The sequence below is a fragment of the Pan paniscus genome, chromosome 6, assembly GCF_029289425.2.
Source record: "Pan paniscus chromosome 6, NHGRI_mPanPan1-v2.0_pri, whole genome shotgun sequence".
Classification (NCBI taxonomy): Eukaryota; Metazoa; Chordata; class Mammalia; order Primates; family Hominidae; genus Pan; species Pan paniscus.
The window spans coordinates 187,589,860-187,611,609 of record NC_073255.2 but is presented as its reverse complement, the minus strand read 5'-3'; the positions used below and the strand labels follow the sequence as shown (position 1 = coordinate 187,611,609).

General features: G+C 53.3%; 1 protein-coding gene across 3 annotated transcripts; it reads left to right on the top strand.

Annotated features, from left to right (window-relative positions):
• Positions 1 to 1,780: 1,780 nt before the first annotated feature.
• ASB10 (ankyrin repeat and SOCS box containing 10) lies at positions 1,781 to 13,955 on the top strand. 3 transcript variants are annotated; one of them, XM_003815082.3, is made up of 6 exons: positions 1,781 to 2,121; positions 2,910 to 3,177; positions 8,193 to 8,712; positions 12,977 to 13,090; positions 13,356 to 13,541; positions 13,687 to 13,955. In XM_003815082.3, exons 1-5 carry the CDS (start codon positions 1,851 to 1,853, stop codon positions 13,539 to 13,541), a joined length of 1,359 nt encoding a protein of 452 aa, XP_003815130.1. In that variant the 5' UTR covers positions 1,781 to 1,850; the 3' UTR covers positions 13,687 to 13,955. The 3 variants fall into 3 exon arrangements, with proteins under 3 accessions (XP_003815130.1, XP_003815129.1, XP_003815128.1); XM_003815080.4 differs by lacking the exon at positions 1,781 to 2,121 and adding an exon at positions 2,323 to 2,754; XM_003815081.4 differs by lacking the exons at positions 1,781 to 2,121; positions 12,977 to 13,090 and adding an exon at positions 2,182 to 2,754.
• The last annotated feature ends 7,795 nt before the right edge of the window (positions 13,956 to 21,750 follow it).

Genomic DNA, 21,750 nt, shown 5'->3' with positions numbered 1-21,750 from the left:
AAAAAATGGACTTGAACAGACACTTCTCAAAAGAAGACATACAAATGGCCAACATATATTGGAAAATATGTTCAACATTAGTAATCAGATAAATGTGAATCAAAAACCACAATGAGATATTATCTCACACCTGTTAGACTGGCTATTATTGAAAAATGGAAGATAAGTGTTGGCAAGGATACGGAGAAAAGGGGACTCTGCATGGTTGGTGGTGTTGTAAATTAGTACCATTTTGAAAAATAGAATGAAGGTTCCTCAAAAAACTAAAAATAGAATTACCTTATGATTCAGCAATCCCACTACTGGGTATATACCCAAAGGAATTGAAATCAGCATGCAGAAGAGGGGTCTGCACCCCCACGTCCACTGCAGCGCTACTCACAATCGCCAAGACATGGAAACAACTGGTGTCCATCAATAGATGAATGGATTTTTAAATGTGGTGTATCTGGAGGACATTGTGCTAAGTGAAACAAGCCAGGTGCAGAAAGACAAATACCGCATGATCTTGCTTATTGTGAAATCTAAAAAAGCCAAACTCATAGAAGTAAAGGGTAGAATGGTGATTCCCAGAGGCTGGGGGCTCAAGGGAGGTGGACAGGGAAAGGGAAGACATTGGTCAGTGGGTATGATGTTACAGGTAAATAGGATAAGTTCAGGTGTTCTATTGCACAGCAAGGCGACTGTAGTGAATAATGATGTACATTTCAAAATAGCTAAAAGAGGATTTTAAATGTTCTCACCACAAATAAATGGTAAATATCATTTCATAGATGTGATAATTACCCTGATATGATTACACATTATATACCTGTATCAAAATATTATAGCCCCATAAATATATACAATTATTTGTCAATTAAAAATGAAACTTTTTAAAAAGCAATTGATTTAAAAAAAATTTTTTTAAGCCAGCGTGAGCCAAAGGGGCAAGACCAATGGGGCTGGAGCACCTCAAGCCCATGGTGGGCAGTGGTGGGTCAGAGCTGAGCCCGAGGGCCTGGTTTCTCATCTTCTTTCTCTCTTTTTTTCCTTTTGATCCACCCGGCCCCCAAACAAAAGTCAGTGCCTGAGTAGACAGAGACATTTCTCCTTTCTCACTCTCTAGTGAAGAGACCCCATGTAACCACAGCAGGGGAGAGATGCCACCCAAGGTCATCCAGGGAGATGGGGGGGTTGGCATCAAGGGCGAGCATGGGGAGTTTCTGTGGCTGCCTGTGGGTTACGCTCTGTTACTCAGGCACATGTCTGTCTAAGGGAGCCCCCTGAGGGGTGCCTCACACAGCGAGGGCAATCTGTGTCACTACTGTGAACTCCTCCCTTGGTTTGGGAGTGGGAAGGTGCAGGGCTAACAGATGACATTTGGAAGGGCAGGAAATATTATCTGGCACCCACAGGCCTTCCCAGTGGGATCAGAGCCCAGGCAGCTGGAGGCCGATTTGGTGAAGCAGAGGAAAAACAAGAAAGAGCTCAAGGCCCTGGGTTCCAGTCCTGGCTCTGCAACAAGCTCTCTGCGTGATCTTGGGAAATTCACTTCCCTTTACTGCCGAGATGACGGACTGGGCAGCATGGTCCGGGTGGTCCCTTTCCACCCTGAGGTCATACAGCCCTGGGGTGAAGCTCAGGGTTGGCGGGCTCAGGCCTCACTTGTTCTCCTGCCCCTCCCTAATTCCCCCACCCGGCCTGACTGACAGCTGGGCCAGTCAGGGCTATTTATGGCTTTGCCTGATGTTGTGCTCCCCTGCGCCTCCCATGCTGGGCCCCACCCAGCTCGGGCCCAGCACCCACCTGCCCAGTCCACCAGCAACATCGCTGGGAGTCGTGCTGCTTTGGCTCTCCCAGAACAAGCCATGCCCTGGGGAAAGAACTCCTCTCCCCACTGGGGACACCATCTGGGGTGCCTTCCCTCTGCCCCGGCCTGCCGGATCTGGAGGCCCCACTCCCGCCCAGCCTGGGAGCCCCCTCGGCCATCACCACTGCTCTGCCAAGACATGGCCCTGCAGAATGCCCTCTACACCGGGGACCTGGCAAGGTTGCAGGAGCTGTTCCCCCCGCACAGCACAGCCGACCTGCTGCTGGAGAGCCGGGCTGCAGAGCCTCGCTGGAGCAGCCACCAGAGGGGTGAGGGGCATCTGGGGGGTGCTGAGAACCAGGGGGCTGGGCTGACTGCCTCGGCCACAGAGGTCCTAAGGACTTGAGGGAAAGGAGAAGCCCCCGGCTGTTTCTCCCCGACCTCAAAGCTTGCCCAGTAGCCTAAACCTTGGCCCAAGAACACAGTCATGTGGAGCCCAGAATAGCTCCTGCTGGATGCGTGGCCAGGTCAGCCTCGGAGCGTGGGACACAGGGGCCTTCTGTCTGTCTGTATTTCCCTCCTGCTCTCTCTGTCTCTGCCTTTGGCATATACCTCTCCTCCTCCCCACTCCCCTCTCCCCGCCCACATGCTCATGAGTTGGTCTCCAGAAGAGTGCAAGGGGCAGGGAGAGCCCCTCGATGACAGACACCCCCTCTGTGCCAGGCTGGTGGAGAAGCCCAGCAGAGGGTCTGAGGAGCACCTCAAGTCTGGCCCGGGACCCATCGTCACCCGCACAGCCTCAGGACCTGCCCTTGCCTTCTGGCAGGCAGTGCTGGCTGGGGACGTAGGCTGTGTCTCCCGCATCCTCGCGGACTCCAGTACTGGCCTGGCTCCTGATTCCGTCTTTGATACCAGCGACCCAGAGCGATGGAGGGATTTCCGCTTCAACATCCGTGCTCTGAGTACGGGCCGGGGCACTGGGGGGTCTCAGTGGGAGAGAGGGGAGGCTGCAGATGGAGCTCTGGGCTCCCTCTTCCTGCCTCTGCCCACCTCACCCCATTGGCTGGAAGGTCTCTGCCTTCCCTGGGGATCTGAGGCCCACGTCTCCCCTCCCTAGGACTCTGGTCTCTGACATACGAAGAGGAGCTGACCACCCCACTGCATGTGGCAGCCAGCCGTGGCCACACGGAAGTCCTGCGGCTGCTGCTGAGGCGGCGAGCAAGGCCAGACAGTGCCCCTGGGGGCCGCACCGCCCTGCACGAGGCCTGTGCTGCAGGCCACACTGCCTGTGTTCACGTGCTGCTGGTGGCAGGAGCCGACCCCAACATCGCTGACCAGGATGGGAAACGCCCCCTGCATCTCTGCCGGGGGCCTGGCACCCTTGAGTGAGTGACCCCTCACCCCAACCCCCAGTTCCACTCTGAAGGGAAGCAAAGAGGCCTTCTCAGGGAGGATGGGGGAAAATGTCAGGGACCTGGGACAGAGCAGTCCAGGCTTGGGGCGCGGGTCAGGGTGCAATTACTTCCCAAGCCATCCACCCATTGACCCCATGAACTTTGGAGTGGCCTGGACTTTGGACAGTTTTCTGGTCTCCCAGGGGTGGAGGGAGGCTGTGGCAGGGGTGCAGTTGCATGGCCCGCATTGGGAAATTGCCTGGTTCCATTATGGGGAGGTGGTGTTGCTTAAAGCTTTTGAAAACACTTTCTGAGCTTATCCTATGTTCCAGGCACTGTGCTAAGCACAACAGCAACTAAGTCCCTGAGGCCCTGCCCTCAGGGAGCTTACTGTCCAATGATCCAGACAGGGAGTAGAGGATGGTGGCCCCAGTGAGGACCTGCCTGGGTCCCTCTGGGTAGGGTCTGGTTTTCCATGACAGGTCTAGAATCTCCATATTGGTAGGGCACCCTCAGATCATGGGCTCAAGGGACTCTCACTAACTAAACTCCCAAGAAACTGATGAATACACCCAAATGTGCCAATGTATCATTTATTGTAGGGAATAGTCCTTTGCAGTGACATAAATAATTGCAACCCATGTGTAAGGAACGTTGTAGGATGGGATCCCAATTACAATTTTGTGAACTAACTCTACATCCTATAGAGGCCCTCTCTCTACTGACTGCACACCTGCAGGTCTTGTCTCTTGCCTCTGAAAGGTGCCAAATTATTGACCCTGGGGTTCTCCTTTCATGGACCCTCTCCTTCTTGTTAATCTCATCAGCCTCTAGAGGATTCCATAGGCTTAATCATACTATGGTTGAAGATGTGTTCTTTACTAGCGTGGCCCAGTGGAAACCTAATGTGAGCCATATATGCAATTTAGAGTGTTCTAGCAGCCCTATAAAAAAATGACAAATGGCCGGGCACGGTGGCTCACACCTGTAATCCCAGCACTTTGGGAGGCTGAGGCAGGTGGCTTGCTTGAGGCCAGGAGTTCGAGACCAGCCTGGCCAAGATGCCCAAACCTTGTCTCTACTAAAAATACAAAAATTAGCTGGGTGTGGTGGCAGGCGCCTGTAATCCCAGCAACTCGGGAGGCTGAGGCAGGAGAATTGCTTAAACCTGGGAGGTGGAGGTTGCAGTGAGCGGAGATTAGATTGCGCCACTGCACTCCAGCCTGGGAGACAAAGTGAGACTTTGTCTCACAAAAAAATTTAAAAAAAAAAGACAAATATGTAAAATTAATTTTTAAAATGGTGGTAAAATATACATGAAATTTGCCTTTGTAACCATTTTTTATTTATTTATTTATTTTTTGAGACAGAGTCTTGCTCTGCCGCCCAGGCTGGAGTGCAGTGGTGCGATCTCGGCTCACTGCAAGCTCCGCCTCCCGGGTTCACGCCATTCTCCTGCCTCAGCCTCGCGAGTAGCTGGGACTACAGGCCCCCGCCACCATGCCTGGCTAATTTTTTGTATTTTTAGTAGAGACGCGGTTTCACAGTGTTAGCCAGGATGGTCTCAATCTCCTGACCTCGTGTTCTGCCCGCCTCGGCCTCCCAAAGTGCTGGGATTCCCGGCACGAGCCACCGTGCCCGGCCTTTTGTAACCATTTTTAAGCGTACAGTTCGATGGCATTAAGCACATTCATGTTGTTGTTCAACCATCGCCACCATCCATCTCCAAACTTTCTCATCTTCCCAAATTGAAATTCTAACCCCATCAAACACTAACCACCCACCCCACCCTGTCTCCCAAGCCCCTGGCAATCACTATTTTACTTTCTGTCTCTGAATGTGAACACTCTGGGGACCTCACATAAGTGGAATCATGTGGTATTTGTCCTTTTGTAACTGGCTTATTCCACTTAGCATGATGTCTTCAGACTTCACCCATGTTGTCCCATGTTTCAGAATTTCCTTCCTTTCTTTCTTTTTTTTTTTTTTTTGAGACAGAGTCTCACTCTATCGCCCAGGCTGGAGTGCAGTGGCGTGATCTCGGTTCACTGCAAGCTCCGCCTCCCGGGTTCACGCCATTCTCCCGCCTCAGCCTCCCGAGTAGCTGGAACTACAGGCGCCCACCACCGCACCCGGCTAATTTTTGTATTTTTTAGTAGAGACGGGGTTTCACCGTGTTAGCCAGGATGGTCTCGATCTCCTGACCTCGTGATCCACCCTCCTCGGCCTCCCAAAGTGCTGGGATTATAGGTGTGAGCCACCACGCCCGGCCGAATTTCCTTCCTTTCTAAGGCTGAATAACACTCCTTTATATGTGTATAGCACATTTTTATTGAATGTTTATTCATTCACCCATTGAGGGACACTTGGGTTGCTTCCACATTTTGGCTATTGGGAGTAATGCTCCTGTGGACATGTGGGTACAAATATCTTTGAAGCAGGTTAAATTAATTATATTTTATTTAACACAACATATCCAAAGTGTTATCATGTTGACATGTAATCAATATAAAATTGAGGCCGGGCGCAGTGGCTCACGCCTGTAATCCCAGCACTTTGGGAGGCCGAGCCGGGTGGATCACCTGAGGTCAGGAGTTCGAGACCAGCCTAGCCAACATGGTGAAACTCTGTCTCTACTAAAAATACAAAAATTAGCTGGACATGGTGGTGGGCACCTGTAATCCCAGCTACTTGGGAGGCTGAGGCAGGAGAATCCCTTCAACCCGGGAGGTGGAGGTGGTAGTGAGCCAAGATTGTGCCACTGCACTCCAGCCTGGGCGAAAGAGGGAAACTCCGTCTCAAAAAAACAAACAAGCAAACAGACAAAAATTAGCCAGGCATGGTGGTGCACACCTGTAATCTCAGCTACTCAGGAGGCTGAGGTAGGAGGATCATTTGAGCCTGTGAGGCGGAGGTTGCAGTGAGTGGAGATCACGCCACTGTATTCCAGCCTGGGTGACAGAGAGAGACCTTATCTCAAAAGAAAAAAAAAGAGAGAGAGATAGGGTCTCTCTCAGTCACCTAGTCTGGATGTCCAGTGGTGTGTTCATAGCTCACTGCAGCCTCAAACTACTTGGCTCAAACAATCCTCTCACCTCAGCCTACAGAGTAGATGGGACTACTACAGGCCCACGCCACCATTCCCAGCTAATTTTTTGTGGAGATGGGTCTCACTTTGTTGCCCAGGATAGTCTTGAACTCCTGGGCTAAAGTGATTCTCCACTGCACCTAGCCAGCTCTGTTTCTGAAGAAGAAGAAGAAGAAGAAAAAAAGGCAAGCATATAACACACCGCATCTCAGTTAGGATTAGCCACATTTCAAGAACTCGATAGCCACAGGTGGCTAGTGGCTACCACTGGATAGTGAGGTTCCACATAATCCCACATTTTTAGTTCTGACCATGTTCCCACCAGCCTCCCTGAGATCACACCCAGTGATAATCCTTCCTTCCTTTGTGAGTAAACAAATGTATTTTAAAATTATTATGGAGACTTTTAAAGATATAGAAAGTCAGACAGGATAATGAAATGAGCTCCCACAATCCATCACCCTCTATACCTCCCACTCCCCCTGCCAAGTGTCGTCATTTTGAGCTCTTACGATGACAGGTTTTCGGGGGTTGTCTCACGTGCTGCTCACAACCACCTCGGAAGGTGGAGCTGTTATAATTATCCCCATTCTACACACGAGGGAACAGGAGCTCAAAGAGGCCAAGTCCCGTTAGCCCTGAAGTGAGGCACACACGTTGCTGTGACTCCCTGTGCTTCTTGCCATCTTGGAGTAAATCCAGTTGGCCAATTTCAGTCTTTTTTATTTTTTATTTTTCTATTTTGAGAAGGAGTCTCACTCTGTCACCCAAGCTGGAGTGTAGTGGCATGATCTCGGCTCACTGCAGTCTCCACCTCCCAGGTTCAAGCGATTCTCCTGCCTCAGCCTCCCAAGTAGCTGGGATTACAGGGGCCCACCACTACACCTGGCTAATTTTTGTATCTTTAGTAGAGACGGGGATTCACCATGTTTGCCAGGCTGGTCTCAAACTCCTGACATCAGGTGATCCACCTGCCTTGGCCTCCCAAAGTGCTGGGATTATAGGCATGAGCCACCATGCCCAGCCAATCAGTCTTGTTCTTTATCCCACTGCCCCATTTCCATGTGTGCCCAGCCAATCAGTCTTGTTCTTTATCCCACTGCCCCATTTCCATGTGTGCCCACTGTCAGGCCCCACGCCCCCTTCCTCCTCCAGTCCCAGCATGCAGATCCCCCAACAGTCCTGTTGCCCCTGAACCCAAATAGCAGCCCTACCCCTACTAGCCTTGTCAACTTGCATGAGATCCTCAAACCTCAGTTTCCTCCTCTGTGGCATGAGTGCCTTAAGAGAGCCTACCAAGGGAATGTAGTAAGGATGAAATTAGCTACAACACGTAAAACCCTTAGCAGGCGCCTGTTCTAACCACTCATGTGATAACTGCTGGTGACGTTTATTCCCACGGATGATTTAGTGGATTATCCCAACAAAAAGTATTTGGATTTTAAAGAAGGACACTGTTGGCCAGGCACAGTGGCTCATGCCTATAATCCAGCACTTTGGGAGGCTGAGGCAGGTGGATCACTTGAGGTCAGGAGTTTGAGACCAGCCTGGCAAACATGGTGAAACCCCATCTCTACTAAATACACAAAAAACTAGCCGGGCGTGGTGGTGGGCGCCTGTAATCCCAGCTACTCTGGAGGCTGAGGCAGGAGAATCGCTTGAACCTGGGAGGTGGAGGTTGCAGTGAGCTGAGATTGTACCACTGCACTTCCGCCTGGGTGGTAGAACAAGACTCAGCCTCAAAAAAAAAAAAAAAAAAAGAGAAGGGCACTGTTGATCTTGCAGAATGGTGCCGGGATGACCAGTGATGGGCAGGATGGAGGGTGGGTGGGGGGAGACAGAACCAAGAGCCACCCAAGTGTGTTCCTGCCAGGGGTCCGTGCCCGCTTTCCTCCCCACCACCGTCTCCCCCCAATAGGTGTGCGGAGCTGCTCCTCAGGTTTGGAGCGAGAGTGGATGGTCGGTCCGAGGAAGAAGAGGAGACCCCTTTGCATGTGGCCGCCCGGCTTGGCCATGTGGAGCTGGCAGATCTGCTTCTAAGACGGGGGGCATGTCCTGATGCCCGCAATGCCGAAGGCTGGACCCCACTGCTGGCTGCCTGTGACGTCCGCTGCCAGTCCATCGCCGATGCCGAGGCCACCACCGCCCGCTGCCTGCAGCTGTGCAGCTTGCTGCTTTCAGCTGGAGCAGACGCTGATGCTGCCGACCAGGACAAGCAGCGACCCCTGCACCTGGCCTGTCGCCGTGGCCATGCAGCTGTCGTGGAGCTGCTCCTGTCCTGTGGTGTCAGTGCCAACACCATGGACTATGGGGGACACACGCCCCTGCACTGTGCTCTGCAGGGCCCAGCTGCAGCCCTGGCCCAGAGCCCCGAGCACGTGGTTCGGGCTCTGCTCAACCATGGCGCCGTCCGTGTCTGGCCAGGGGCCCTCCCCAAGGTATGGGGGCTGCAGGCAGCAGGAGGGCCACCATGGTGAGGGGACAGGGAGACCTAGGCCTGTGCTCCGGTTTGCTTTGGAATGTGGCCTGTGCACATAGATTGGTTCCTTCTGTCTGTCTTTCATTCAGCATGTAAGCAAAGCCCAAATAGGGATCAAGGTGAAGACACAGATCAGTGGGAAATGTGTGTGTGTGCATGTGTGCGTGCATGTGTATACATGGTGTGCGTGTGTATACATGTGTTCATGCACGTATGTGCATGTATATACTGTGCATGTGTGATAAAGGCGGACTGGGGGCAGTGGGGCCAGATTAGATAAAGGATCCAAAAAGACAGAAGAAGTCAGGGCTGATGTGGGTGGTGGGCGTTGTTTAAGGGTCTTCATCAGCACAGCAAACTGATGAAAATAGCACTTGAGGAAGCTCCCACTAGCAGTGGGATCAGTTCAGTGACAGATGCAGGAGAGGCTGTCCAAGGGAAGAGGGTGAGCCTGTTTCAGGAGGCTCAAGGTCCCCTGAATGTCTGTAAATGGACATGGTCCCACTTTCTGAGAATCTAATAGGACCCACAGCCCCCAGAACAGCTGCCACTGTCCTGGCACCTGTGAACATGCCTTTCACTGTCAATTTCAATTTATATCCTACTTTATCTTAATTTCCCCTAAGTAGGTTCAACTTGAAGACCTGTGCTACTGATGCCCTGTGAGGGGGCCTTGCCCCATGCTGTGTCGTGTCTGGAGGGGCATAGATAATGTCATGGAGGGCGCTGGGTCTGGGATGGGGACATCCGTTCTCAGAGGAGATGGCTCAGAACTGAAACCACCCTCTGAGTAGGCAGGTCCCCTCTGGCTCAGCCCAGAGTGTTGTCCCACCCAACCTTGCCTGTCCTGGGACCACCCCTGCTATCCCAGCCTCTCCCCTTTGCTCACAAACCTAGAAGCATCTGTCTGGATTCCTAAGCAAGACCAAATAATTAAACAGCCCAAGAGTTCGGCAGATTGGTCTCCCCTTTGGGAAAATACAAGAAAATCAACAATTAACACTAATTAATCTCCTATTAACACTAGATAATTAGGAGACAAGCAATTCCCTGTAATCTGACGGCAGCTCTGACAGCTAATGATTTCCGTGGCAGGCAGGGGCGGGAGGAGGGCCCGGCGCAGCGAAAGGGTTTCCTGGGACCCCACAGCCCTGCTCCACCTCTCAGCCTGTCTCTGGGACCAAAGGGGCTGGCAGAGCAAAGTACCCCATTTGTCCCTTTCCATGATCTGCAGCCCTGCCAGCTGAGGGGTTTCTGTCCTCCCTGCACAGAAGCCTCCACCGCCCATCTGTGATGAAACGCCAGCCCCAGCTGGTTCTCTAGGAGCCACCACTTTGGACTTGGTGCTCAGGGGACCTGGATCCAGGATGTGACTTTGATGCTTGTTCGTGTGGGTGTAGGCAAGTCACTGCATGTGATACAGCCTCTCCCTAACAGGATGGAAAGCTGTAGGAGAGCACTGGGGAACAGTCGGAGCAAGCACAGCCTTGACTACACACCAGGCACTGCTCTAAGCTGTATTTCCTGTTACAGGAGTTCCTCAGTCCTCCCAGCAACTTCTGAGTTCAGTGGTGACTAGGAGTGTAGGCTCTGGAGCCAGACACACTACCTGTGTGGCCTTCGGCAAGTCGCTGAATCTCCCTAGGCCTCAGTTTTGTCATCTGTAACATAGGGATATGATACTATGCCTTCTTCATAGGGTTACTGTGAGAAGAGTTAATACACATCAAGCCTAGTGCTTAACACTTGTTAGCTAGTGTTGTTCTTGTTATGTAATGTATGAGAAAGCACTTGGTAAGCTGCTTGGCATCATCCCAATGAGGGTATCATTGGACATGGGAGTGAAGCAGGTTGATGTAGCTGCACGGGCTTCCTGGAGGAGGCAGGACTGGGATGGGCAGTTTTGAAGGGAGGGAGGAGGAAGAGGCAGGTATTCCAGACACAGCGAGCTACTTGAGCCCAGTGCAGAGGTGGGGATCAACATGGGCCAGGAAGGACAGAGACGGGCCTGAGGGGCAGGTGGAGAGGAGAGTTGGAGAGAACCAGCCTGCTCTTCCCTAGCTTGGAGGAGGAGTGAGGAAAAGAGGCCTCCCGGGACAGACTGATGAGCACTGCTCAGATGCAGGGCTAGAAGCAGAGGCCCCAGGTGTGTAAAATGCTTTCTCCAGGGACCCCTGGAAGGCCAGGCCTTCTGCTCCCACTGCTCATTGGTACTCTCGTCTGACAGACAGAAGGGTCTCCTCTCCTTGCAGACAGAGGCTGTTAAACCCCCATCGCTAGATGCAATTGTGTTTGGCCACATGTGGGTTGTGTGTGAGATGCTGCCTGAAAGACAGTACTTAGCTGTTTTCAGATCTCAAAAGGCTCTGTGGCCATCGCCTGCATAGATGCAGCGAGAGTGGAGTGCAGTGGAGGAGGCACAAATCTGCTTTAGGTACTGAGTTCAGGCACAAGCGGGTGTCTTAGTGCCAGTGTCTGTCAGGCCACTTTTCTGACCACGTGGACGGTCTGTCCACAGGCTGCTCCACTGCGTGGCTTGCCCGCTTGCTGCACTGGACCACCACCTCAGAGACCTTTCTTGGCCACTCCATCTAGGACAGTGCCCTCCCCAACCATGCTCAGTCCCCTGACCCTCCTTTTTTTTTTCTCTTTTGAGACAGGGTCTCATTCTGTCGCCCACACGTGCGGTGGCACGATCCCGGCTCACGGCAACCTCTGCCTCCCAGGCTCAAGAGATTCTCTTGCCTTAGCCTCCCAAATAGCTGGGATTAAAGGTGCATGCCACTACCGCCCGGCTAATTTTTGTATTTTTAGTAGAGACAGGGTTTCACCATGTTGGCCAGGCTGGTCTCAAACTGCTGACCTCAAGTGATCCACCCACCTCGGCCTCCCAAAGCACTGGGATTACAGGCATGAGCCGCCACACCCGGCTCCTTCTTATTTTTCATTGCAGCAGCAGATCTGTGAGTGATGACTTCTGTGTTTATTAAGTTTTCCCTCTGAAATAGAAGCTCTTGGATGACGAGGACTTTATTTTCCCCACTGCTGGATTCGAAGTGCTTGGCATATAGTAGGCCCTCAATAAATAGTTGCTGAATGAACCAATGAAAGCATATATCTGGCTCCAACTAGGTTCCACCCCTGCTCCTACCAAATCCTCTCCCGCTCCTGCAGGCAGTCCATCAGCCTCAGGTTGCCTTGTCCCTTCTCCCTGAATACCCTCCAGGCTCTGGGGTTCCCTTGCCTCCAGAGCCCAGTCCTCCCTCTGTGAGTCCCCCACCCAGCCCCACCCCACTCCCTGGCCCCCTCTTGTAGCTGTCTCTACCCTCACTTGGCATTGGATGGATTCTGTGATCTTTTTATCTGCTCAGGAGCTCCAGCCACAGGTCAGGGACCCCTTCCAGCCAGCAGAAAACCCAGCCCAGAACCTTGTAGAGGCAGAGAGGAGAGCAGGATGGTGGTGTGGTTAAGGGCAAGGGGTCACGCTTCCAGGCCTGGACTGTGGGAACCACAACTTGGGCAAGTTAATTAACTTCTCTGTACCTCAGTTTCCCTTGGCTGTAATGAAGGAAATGGGATAATAACATGGGATATTAACAGTCCATCCCTTGCAGGGACAACAGTGAAGAGTTCATACATGTCAAGTGCTAGAAAAATCATCTGGCCTGAGTTATGCACAATAGAAAGGTTAGCTGCTGTATTGGCTTCCTGGATCAAATGAAGTACCACAAACTGGGTAGCTTAAAGCAACAGAAATGGAGTTCCCTTACAGCAGTGGAGGCTGGAAGTTTGAAATGCAGATGTGGGCAGGGCTGGCTCCTTCTGGAGCTTCTGAGGGAGAATCTGTTCCATGGTGCTCTCGTAGCTTCCAGTGGTTTCCCACAATCCTTGGTGTCCTTTGACTTGTACATGTGTCACTCCACTCCACTGTCTGCCTTTGTCATTACATGGCCTTCTTGTCTGTGTCCGTGTCTGTGCCTCTGTTTTCTCTTCTTATAAGAACACCAGTCATATTGAATAGGGCCCACCCTAATGACCTCATTTTAACCTGATTAACATTTGCAAAGACCCTATTTCCAAATAAGGTCCCATTCATAGGTACAGGGGGATAGGTCTTCAATATATCTTTTGGGGAACAAAGTTCAACCCACAACAACTATTCTGGAGCTGTCTGGTCACTGTGTGGACTGACTGAGGACCCAACATGTCTCTGCCTCCCGCAGGTGCTGGAGCGCTGGAGCACGTGCCCTCGGACCATCGAGGTCCTGATGAACACCTACAGTGTTGTGCAGCTTCCCGAGGAGGCCGTCGGCCTGGTGACTCCTGAAACTCTGCAGGTCAGATTCCAAGGCCCTGAACATAGAGCTTCTCATCCTGGCCCCAAGACTCCCACCCGCTAAACCGCAGCCCCCCATAGAAAGTACCCAAAGACGCACTCATGTCCCAGAAGAGAGAACTTGCAGAGTGAACACTCAAACATTCATTGTTTCTAATAGGTTCCTTCCGGTAGATGCCCCACCCCTCACCAGCCTACCCTGTGAGGAGGAGCCGGTGCCACCTGTCTGAGGCTGCCCCTCACTGAGCCCCTTGTTCTGCCCCCAGAAACATCAGCGTTTCTACTCCTCCCTCTTCGCCTTGGTGAGGCAGCCCAGGTCGCTGCAGCATTTGAGCCGCTGTGCGCTCCGCTCCCACCTGGAGGGCAGCCTGCCCCACGCGCTGCCCCGCCTCCCCCTGCCACCGCGCCTGCTCCGCTACCTGCAGCTGGATTTTGAGGGCGTGCTCTACTAGGTGAGCCCCGGGATCTGTGAGCAGTCACAGCTGCTTGGGGTCCAGGGATGGGTGGAAGGCAAGAGAAGGGTTGGGGAGGGCCCTAGCCGGAACCCGCCCGTCCGCGAACCACCAGAAGCCTCTGAATCCAAACCTCTCCTTCCAGATGTCCACGGCCTTTTGAGAGGACCTGAAAGCAGATGCCCCAGCCTACAGAGGGCGCGCCTCTGCACTAACTCAGGCCAGGTAGCCCTGGCAGCAGGAGGCCCAGCTCCGCAGGCAGGTGTGGATGCTGCAATTCCCAATGCAGAGAAGTGGACCGACAGCGGCAGCCGGGTGATGTCTGATGAAGACACACTCCTACTGGGGCTCTCTTGAGGCCCCCTTCTAGCCTGTGCAAACCCTGTATGTGCATTAAAAATCTCCAGGTCTGTGTTTGGTGCTGTCTCCAACAGACCTTCCTCTGAACTGGCTCCCTTGCAGGGGAGTCGGGATGGGCGGACTGACAGGGGCTCCCTGCCTGCCCCACGGTTCCAGCTGAATCACCTTCCCCTTTGGCATCAGCCGGCTGCTAAGGGGTCCCAGGCTTGCCAGCTCCATGAAATGACAGAATGACCGCCAGGTGAGAACGCGTTTGAAAAGGCCTAAAGGAGGTGCAGGGTGCACATGGAGGCAGTGCAGAGTTGGGCAGGAAGGCACAGGAACCCTTGGGGTAGGAAGGTGAGGAGGCAGGAGAGCCACCCGGAAGGAGGGGCATGTGGGGTGGCCCATCGCAGAGGGTAACCATGGCTCAGGTGACAGCGAAAGGCCCAGGTTTAGAAAAACAGAACCAGTTCTGCCTATTGCCTGACACGGTAGGTCAGGGAGCACCAGAAGCATGCCTAGTTCCTGCCTCTTTTATCTGCTCCTTCCTTAAATTTAGCTCTGGCCGCAAGAGCGCTGAGTTGAAAGTTCCATGACACAGGTTCTGGTCTTAACTCTGCCATTAACTTGTGGAACGTAAGTCTCTTCCCTCTCTGGGATCACGTTTCTGCATCTGTAAAAAGAGAGGGAGGAGAGTCCCTGAGGGTCATTGCAGTATCAGGATTTTCAGAACCTGCCAGAGGCCCCAGCAGCGGGGAGCTGCCTGCAACCACAGGCGAAGGGCAGGTGGTCGGGACAGAGCAGCCAATCAAGTGCACCGTGATCCCTGACGTCAAGGGTCGCTGGACAGAGTTCCCCCAGGCGGCGGAGTGCGCACGCGCTGGAGCTCGCGACTTTCCCGCCAACCGGCACTAGCGAGGCGACGAAGGGCGGGGCCAGGAGGGCGCGAAGGGACAGGGGGCGGGGCCTGGAGGGCGCGAGGCTTTAGGCCGCGCGGACCAGAGCCCGAAGCCGGGTTAGGCGTTGAGAGGCGGCTGAGGAGAAGCGGAGAGGAAGTGAGGGGGCCCGGATTCCCACCCTGGCCTCACGGACCTTGGGCTGACCGGTCTGTCTGGCTTCAGGTACTAGGGCGCGGCTCTGGGACGTGGGTGCGGGTGGGCAAGCGGTGGAGGCTCCTCGCTGTGGAAACCGCAGGCGGACCCCGACCGCACAGGCCCCACCTCGCGGGCAGGAAGCGGCTGCCCCAAGACATGGGCGGGAACCTGGTGCGCGAGGCCCACTCCTGTCGAGGGCCTGCGGGGCGCCCCGTGGAGACCGCGGCTCGGGTGGGGGTCCCGGGGGACGCCCTAGTGCTCGACGGTTTGTTCCGCAGCCGTTCCAGGGCCTGCTGCGTTCAGGCACCGCCGCACGGGGGCAAGGCCTGCCCTCCAGGCCCCCACCAGGGTCCGCTTGCGCGGGGTAGCCGGAGCGCGGCGCACAGGAGGAAGCGGCAGGTGCTGCCGAGCCCGGGGAGAGACGTGCGGGATGGCGGGTTGGCAGTCGGTGACAGGGAAACCTGCTCTCTGAGGAGGTGACATTTAGCCTGAGACCTGAGTAGAGCAGATCAGTAGGAGTGGCAGGACGGACCGTCCTGGCTGCGGGCGTGGGTCGGGGGGCACCTGCGGCGGTGGTCCAAGCCAGAGGTGGTCGCGGCGGGCGAGATTCGGGATCCCTGGGAAGAACTGGGGGCCGCCGCTGGGGGGGATGTAGGGGGCTGCAGAATAGCGCTGTCTAGGGCGACTCGCAGGTTTTTGGCTTGGACCCCTGGACGGTGGTGCCAGATGCTAAGATGGGGAAGACGAGGAAGTAACGGGAAGCAGAAGGCCGTTGCTGGGGAGATGGCACTGGAGCCGCCTAGGAAGCATCTCAGAGGCTGTGGCCCTTGGCACGGGGATCTGGGGCCAGGTCGAGCGCAGGTCTGGGTATCATGCGAGTGCGGGCTCGCTGGTGCGGGAAAGAGTTTGGAGCTCTGCTCCCAGGGAATCCCAACTCCCGCAGATGACTTGCCCGAGAGAGTCCTGTTGGTGGATTTTGATGGAAATTCTATTTGATCGCATCCACTTGGTTCACTGTGTGCTTCCGGGTCCCCAGGTTTTAGGTGCTTCATGCCCTGCTGGGAACGAGACACGCTCCTGCCCTCAGTGAATCTTCAGTCTAGTCTGAGAAACAAGGGTGTGAACAACCAGTTAGAATACAAGGGGCAATAGGATGAATGCAAGATAAACGTGGGAGCAGGAGCTGGGGGCATGAAGAGGAGGGTGAGGAATGGGGTTGAGATCTGGGAGGGCGTCCCAGAAGAAGGACCCTCCTCTAAAGTGATAGGAAGATGGGGGAGGATTTCTGGCCACATCTGGAGAGCCTGCGATCATGGGATGCCTTTTTAAGGACGGGGAAGGGAAGAAAGGCGATGTGGAGTGGTGGCTGTGAAGGGGCTGTGCACAACTTCACATATTGTCCCCTTAGCGGGGCAATGTCAGGAGGGTCCTCACTGGGGTTAGACATTCAGACTCTTGCGAGCCAGGGCGCTTCCTCCCCAGCCTCCTGGCTGTTGGTCCCGCGGGCCCAGAACCTCTCCTGGTAATTGCTTTTCGTAATGTGTTTGCTCCAAACCAATTTCACGCCTCCGTGAGGACTCCGCCCTGCACTGAGGCGCGGACCTCCCCACCACCAACCTACCCGCGTGTGAACGCGCGGGCTCATACATACGGTACACATTTAACACAACAGAAATACAGGGTTCGGGTACCGGGGCACACTAAACATACTTAACCCTCCACTCACGCACACTAGACGTTAAGACACTCACGTACAACCCCCCGTCCCCAAACAGTGCATTCACAGTTAAGCATCTAGAGGCGTCCCGCGCGCTCGCCCTTGGATGCTCCGTTAGTGGTTTCTTTGCCCTCGGCGCGTCTCCTGGACTGTCGCCAGGGGGCGCTGCAGCACCCCGCACCTCCTTCGCCGTGCCCGCAGTTGTGCGCTGCTGCCACCAGAGGGTACCCGCGGCCAGGCCCGACGCTGCCCACCATGAGAGGACTTTCTCTGGCCAATGAGTGGATTGGAGGTATAGATTTGTGGTCTTTGACTTGAATACTTTGTTTTTTTCTTAGCATCCTTGGTGCTGGTTGGCAACACAGGTCAGGCCAGATGATGAGGCCGCGGTGGGCACAGAGGGTAGATTAAAGATAAAATTCCTCTGTAGGAGCATTTCCCAAATGTCAGAGAATATGGACAAAGCAGCACTTTCAGAATTCTGTTTCGGACAATGAGACCAGGTACTTGCCCATAATGCGTCTGTTCAGGAATTCAGTAGGAGAACCATAGTTTTTTGCTGGTAAAGAAAGGAGCTAGCTCTGTTCAGATTTGACAGAGGTAAGGTCTGTACTTGGTACTGATGAGAGAGTGAGGTAGTTTTTGGAGTGCTCTGGATTTCAGGGAAAATGAGTCCCCTTCCTTTCTTCGCCACTCTACTCTTTGTCTATTTAGTGCAGGAAGAACTCATTTTGGAAGATGTTTTTTCATATTCAATTGACTCTTGCCCTTGCTTTTTGACTAGACAAAGTTTTTTTTTTTTTTTTTTTTTTTTTTGAGACGGAGTCTCACTCTGTCGCCCAGGCTGGAGTGCAGTGGTGTGATCTCTGCTCACTGCAAGCTCCGCCCTCTGGGTTCACACCATTCTCCCGCCTCAGCCTGCCCAGTAGCTAGTACTACAGGTGCCTGCCACCACACCTGGCTAATTTTTTGTATATTTAGTAGAGACGGGGTTTCACCGTGTTAGCCAGGATGGTCTGGATCTCCTCACCTCGTGATCCACCCGCCTCAGCCTCCCAAAGTGCTGGGGTTACAGGCGTGAGCCACCACGCCCAGCCCTTGTTGTTCTTATTTGTAAGACAGGGTCCTGCTCCATCACCCAGGCTAGAGTGCAGTGGCACAATCTCTGTGCACTGAAGCCTCAACCTCCCTGGCTCAAGTGATCCTCCCACCTCAGCCTCCTGAGTAGTTAGGACTACAGGCATGTGCCACCATGCCTGGCCAATTTTTAAATTTTTTTTTTATAGAGACGGGGTCTCACTATGTTGCCCAGGCTGGGCTTGAACTCCTGGTCTCAAGTGGTTCTCTCACCTGGGCCTCCCAAAGTGTCGGGATTACAGACATAAATCATTGTACCCAGCCAGAGTAGATATTAATCACTCTCCCTCACAGATGGAGATGTCAAAGAGGGGTCAAGGTCACAGGGCCCAGTGAGGGGTCAGAAAAGGAATTTGACTCCAGGTCTTTTTCCTTTAGCCAGTGCTTCTTTCCATTTACCATGTGGCCTCAGTTCTATGTTCTATGAAAGGGCAGGGAAAGGAAATGGGTTGCTGCAGTTGCCACCATGTATGCCAATGTTACGGAATGTCAAGGACTTCACAGAAGTCACACTTCGTATCTCTAGCATGGCAAGGGAACAGATAGAGGATATAAATGGGTTATGAAATACAGTATCTAACAAACACAAACCACACCAGGTCAGTAGAAGTACTTAAGGTCTCACCTGCCTCTGTTCAGAATTGGTGGCCCACTGGGATTTGTTGGCACTAAGTTTTAAGTATGTACTTCCTGGCCAGGCGCAGTGGCTCATGCCTATAATCCCAGCACTTTGGGAGGCCGAGGCAGGCAGATCATGAGGTCAGGAGTTCGAGATCAGCCTGGCCAACATGGTGAAACCCTGTCTCTACTAAAAACACAAAAATTAGCCGGGCATGGTGGCAGGCGCCTGTAATCAGAGCTACTTGGGAGGCTGAGGCAAGAGAATCACTTGAATCCGGAAGGAGGAGGTTACAGTGAGCCAAGATCATGCCACTACACTTCAGGCTGGGCAACAGAGCGAGACTCCATCTCAAAAAAAAAAAAAAAGTAGGTACTTCCTGTGCCAGCTTGAGTAGAGAATCCACTTTACTGAGTATGGTTCTAAGCAATAAGCTCTTGGCATGAACTAGGCGACATATATCTTCAAGATCAGAGGGTTATTTTATTTATTTATTTTTTGAGATGGAGTTTCCCTCTTGTTGCCCATGCTGGAGTGCAGTGGTGCGATCTCGGCTCACTGCAACCTCCACCTCCCAGGTTCACGCGGTCTCCTGCCTCAGCCTCCCAAGTAGCTGGAATTACAGGCATGTGCCACTATGCCCAGCTAATTTTGTATTTTTAGTAGAGATGGGGTTTCACTATGCTGGTCAGGCTAATCTTGAACTCCTGACCTCAGGTGATTCACCCACCTCGGCCTCCCAAAGTGCTAGGATTACAGGCATGAACCACCATGCCCAGCCCAGAGGGTCTTTAAGACATTTTTTAGAGACAAGGTCTCCCTCTCTCACCCAATCTGGAGTACAGTGGTGTGATTAAAACTCACTCTAACCTCCAAATCTTGGGCTCAAGCAATCCTCCTGCCTCTGCCTCCCAAGTAGCTGGAGCTACAAGTGTGTGCCACCGTGCTTGGCTAATACAATCAGAGGGTCTTTTAATCTTGAGTCCTTGACATACCAGAATGTGACAGGCTTCTTAAAGTGGCCTTTTATTGAAGGGACTGGTGGAAGAGAGATGTTTCAATATATATCCTCTTGAGCTTTTGGAATTTGGTACTATGTGATTTTATTACCTATGTAATAAATGAATGCAATTACTTTTAAAAATGGTTCTTCCTTCATGCCTTATTTGGCTGATCCTGTAACTGCTCATACAGGTTTAATTTCAGTTTTGTAGCCCAAAGTTGCCTCAATTTGTCAAGTCAATAAGCCTCTGTTATGTATCCAACACCGATAAGCCCTCTCACTTTAAAAATACAATATACTTTTGAAGCTTCATCTTGCATGTTGGTATGGTAAAGTGCTTGGTTAATTTAGCAAAGGGGTGTTCTGAAGAGTATCTTTAGACAAGTTCTTTAGTAGTGAGTTGGAGTTAAGCTAAGGCACCTCTTCTTTCTCCATTGTGACATCTTACCACCAGACTCGTTTCTTAGAAATTTCACTGGTTTAAATGTGGAGCCCAAGGTAGATCAAGACTGCATGGAAATGACACTCTTCTCTGTTCACCTCTCTGATGAATTGTCAGTTAAGGCATAACCAAAAAACTCCCTTCTTGAGTCCTGCCCCCTTCCTCAGTCCACCCTGGTGACAGTGTCTTTCAGGTACTGATTTAAATACATCAGCCTGACTTTAACAGTGTTCACTAGGCTAACACAACACTCCTGATTTGGGACAAATGTCACTGAGACCCAGAGTTCCCTCCTGCCCTGCTCTGTCTTGGCCGGGCAATCCTGGAACTTGTGTAGGTTTTCGTCCTCGCTGGAGCCAAATCACTTCCCCTACCTAGACTGCATCTTCCTAAACTTGCCTGGCTTTGCTGTTATCAGTTTTAACTAGCTTGGCTCTACCCAGCCTCACCTGAATAACAATTTCCTTGTGACCAGATGACACTCACTGTAGCTGGCCAGGCTTGCCCTGTGTCCTGAAGCTTGAGTCACTCTTCTGTTGACTTGCCTGTCTTGTCTCTTTCTTGCCCACTGACCTGAGGTGGCTATCAAGCCAAACTGTCTGACTTTTGCCTCTAGATTGACAACTCTACTGCTGGGAATTGGGAGGAGGAGGAGGACGATGGTAAAAGGCGCCACCATTTCTGTGTCTCAGAAGGGGGGAGGTGAGAGTCATCTGCAATTAGCGGATAATTAGCGCTGCTGACCCTTGGGGCTCATCAGCGCTCCTGGGGCCAGCCCCCAGCAATCAGCCAGGGCAGGTCGTGAGTGTCAGGCCCAGGAATGAATAGGGCTCATCAGCGGCGCTGGAGCTGGGGAGCCAATCAGGGAAAATTAATAGCAGAAGAGAAGGAGAGAGAGCGAGGGAGGGAGACAAGAGATAGACAGACAGACAAGAGATACAGATAAAGGAAAGACATGAGAAAAATCGAGTAAGAGGGACTGGGATAAGGAATGAGAGATGGGAAAGAAATAACCAGAGGAATAGGAATAGAAACGAGGACGGGAAAGGGAAGAGGGGTGGGAGGAAGAAAAAGAATGTAAAGGACGGGAGAAAGACGGAGGGGAAAGGTCAGAGGAATGGTAAGTACTTGGCATAGTGTGGGCACTCAAGGAAATTACCCACCGAGGCAAGAGAAAGGGACTAGGGGAAGTTGGAGATGGAGGAGGGAATGAGGAAGACGGTGAAGAGCCAATGCCAAGAGAATAGAGACCAGAGGCCAGAGTGCGAATGGGGCAGATAGGAGGAAAGGGGCCCCCGTAAGAGTGGCCCTAAGCCGCAGAACCGGGCGGGCCCAGCGCGCCCCCTGTCGGCCCCGCCTCGCCTCCCTCAGCCCCGCGCTCTCGCTGGAGGGGGCGGTGGCCGTGCTGTCCCGCCCGTCGCGCCGGAGCTTGCTCTGGGGACCGCCACAACGTCCGCTCCACGGGCAGGGGAGGGGTGTCGGAGCTGGGAGGCACGCCGGGGAATGACTTGGGGCCCGAAGGAGGGCGGCGGCCCGGAGCAGAGGGGTGCTGAGGTCCGGCCCCGCTGCCTGTCCCTGCTGGTGCGCCCTCTCCGCCTGCCGCCCGGTGTCCCATCCACGCTCGGCCCCGCCGCCCCATCGGAGCCTGGGCCACCTCCCGCTTGCCCTCCTAGCCGGGCGGAGCCCGGGCCAGGTGGGCTGAGTTGGGGGGGTGGACTGGGTGGAGGGAAGGGGACCGGCCCAGCAGCTGCCGCCGCCTTCTCGTCGGCCGCAAACTTTCACAAAGCGGCGTGTCCGGCCTCATCAATCTCCATTAATAATAGTTGGTTGGGCCGCGGGGGGCGGGTGGGGGTCC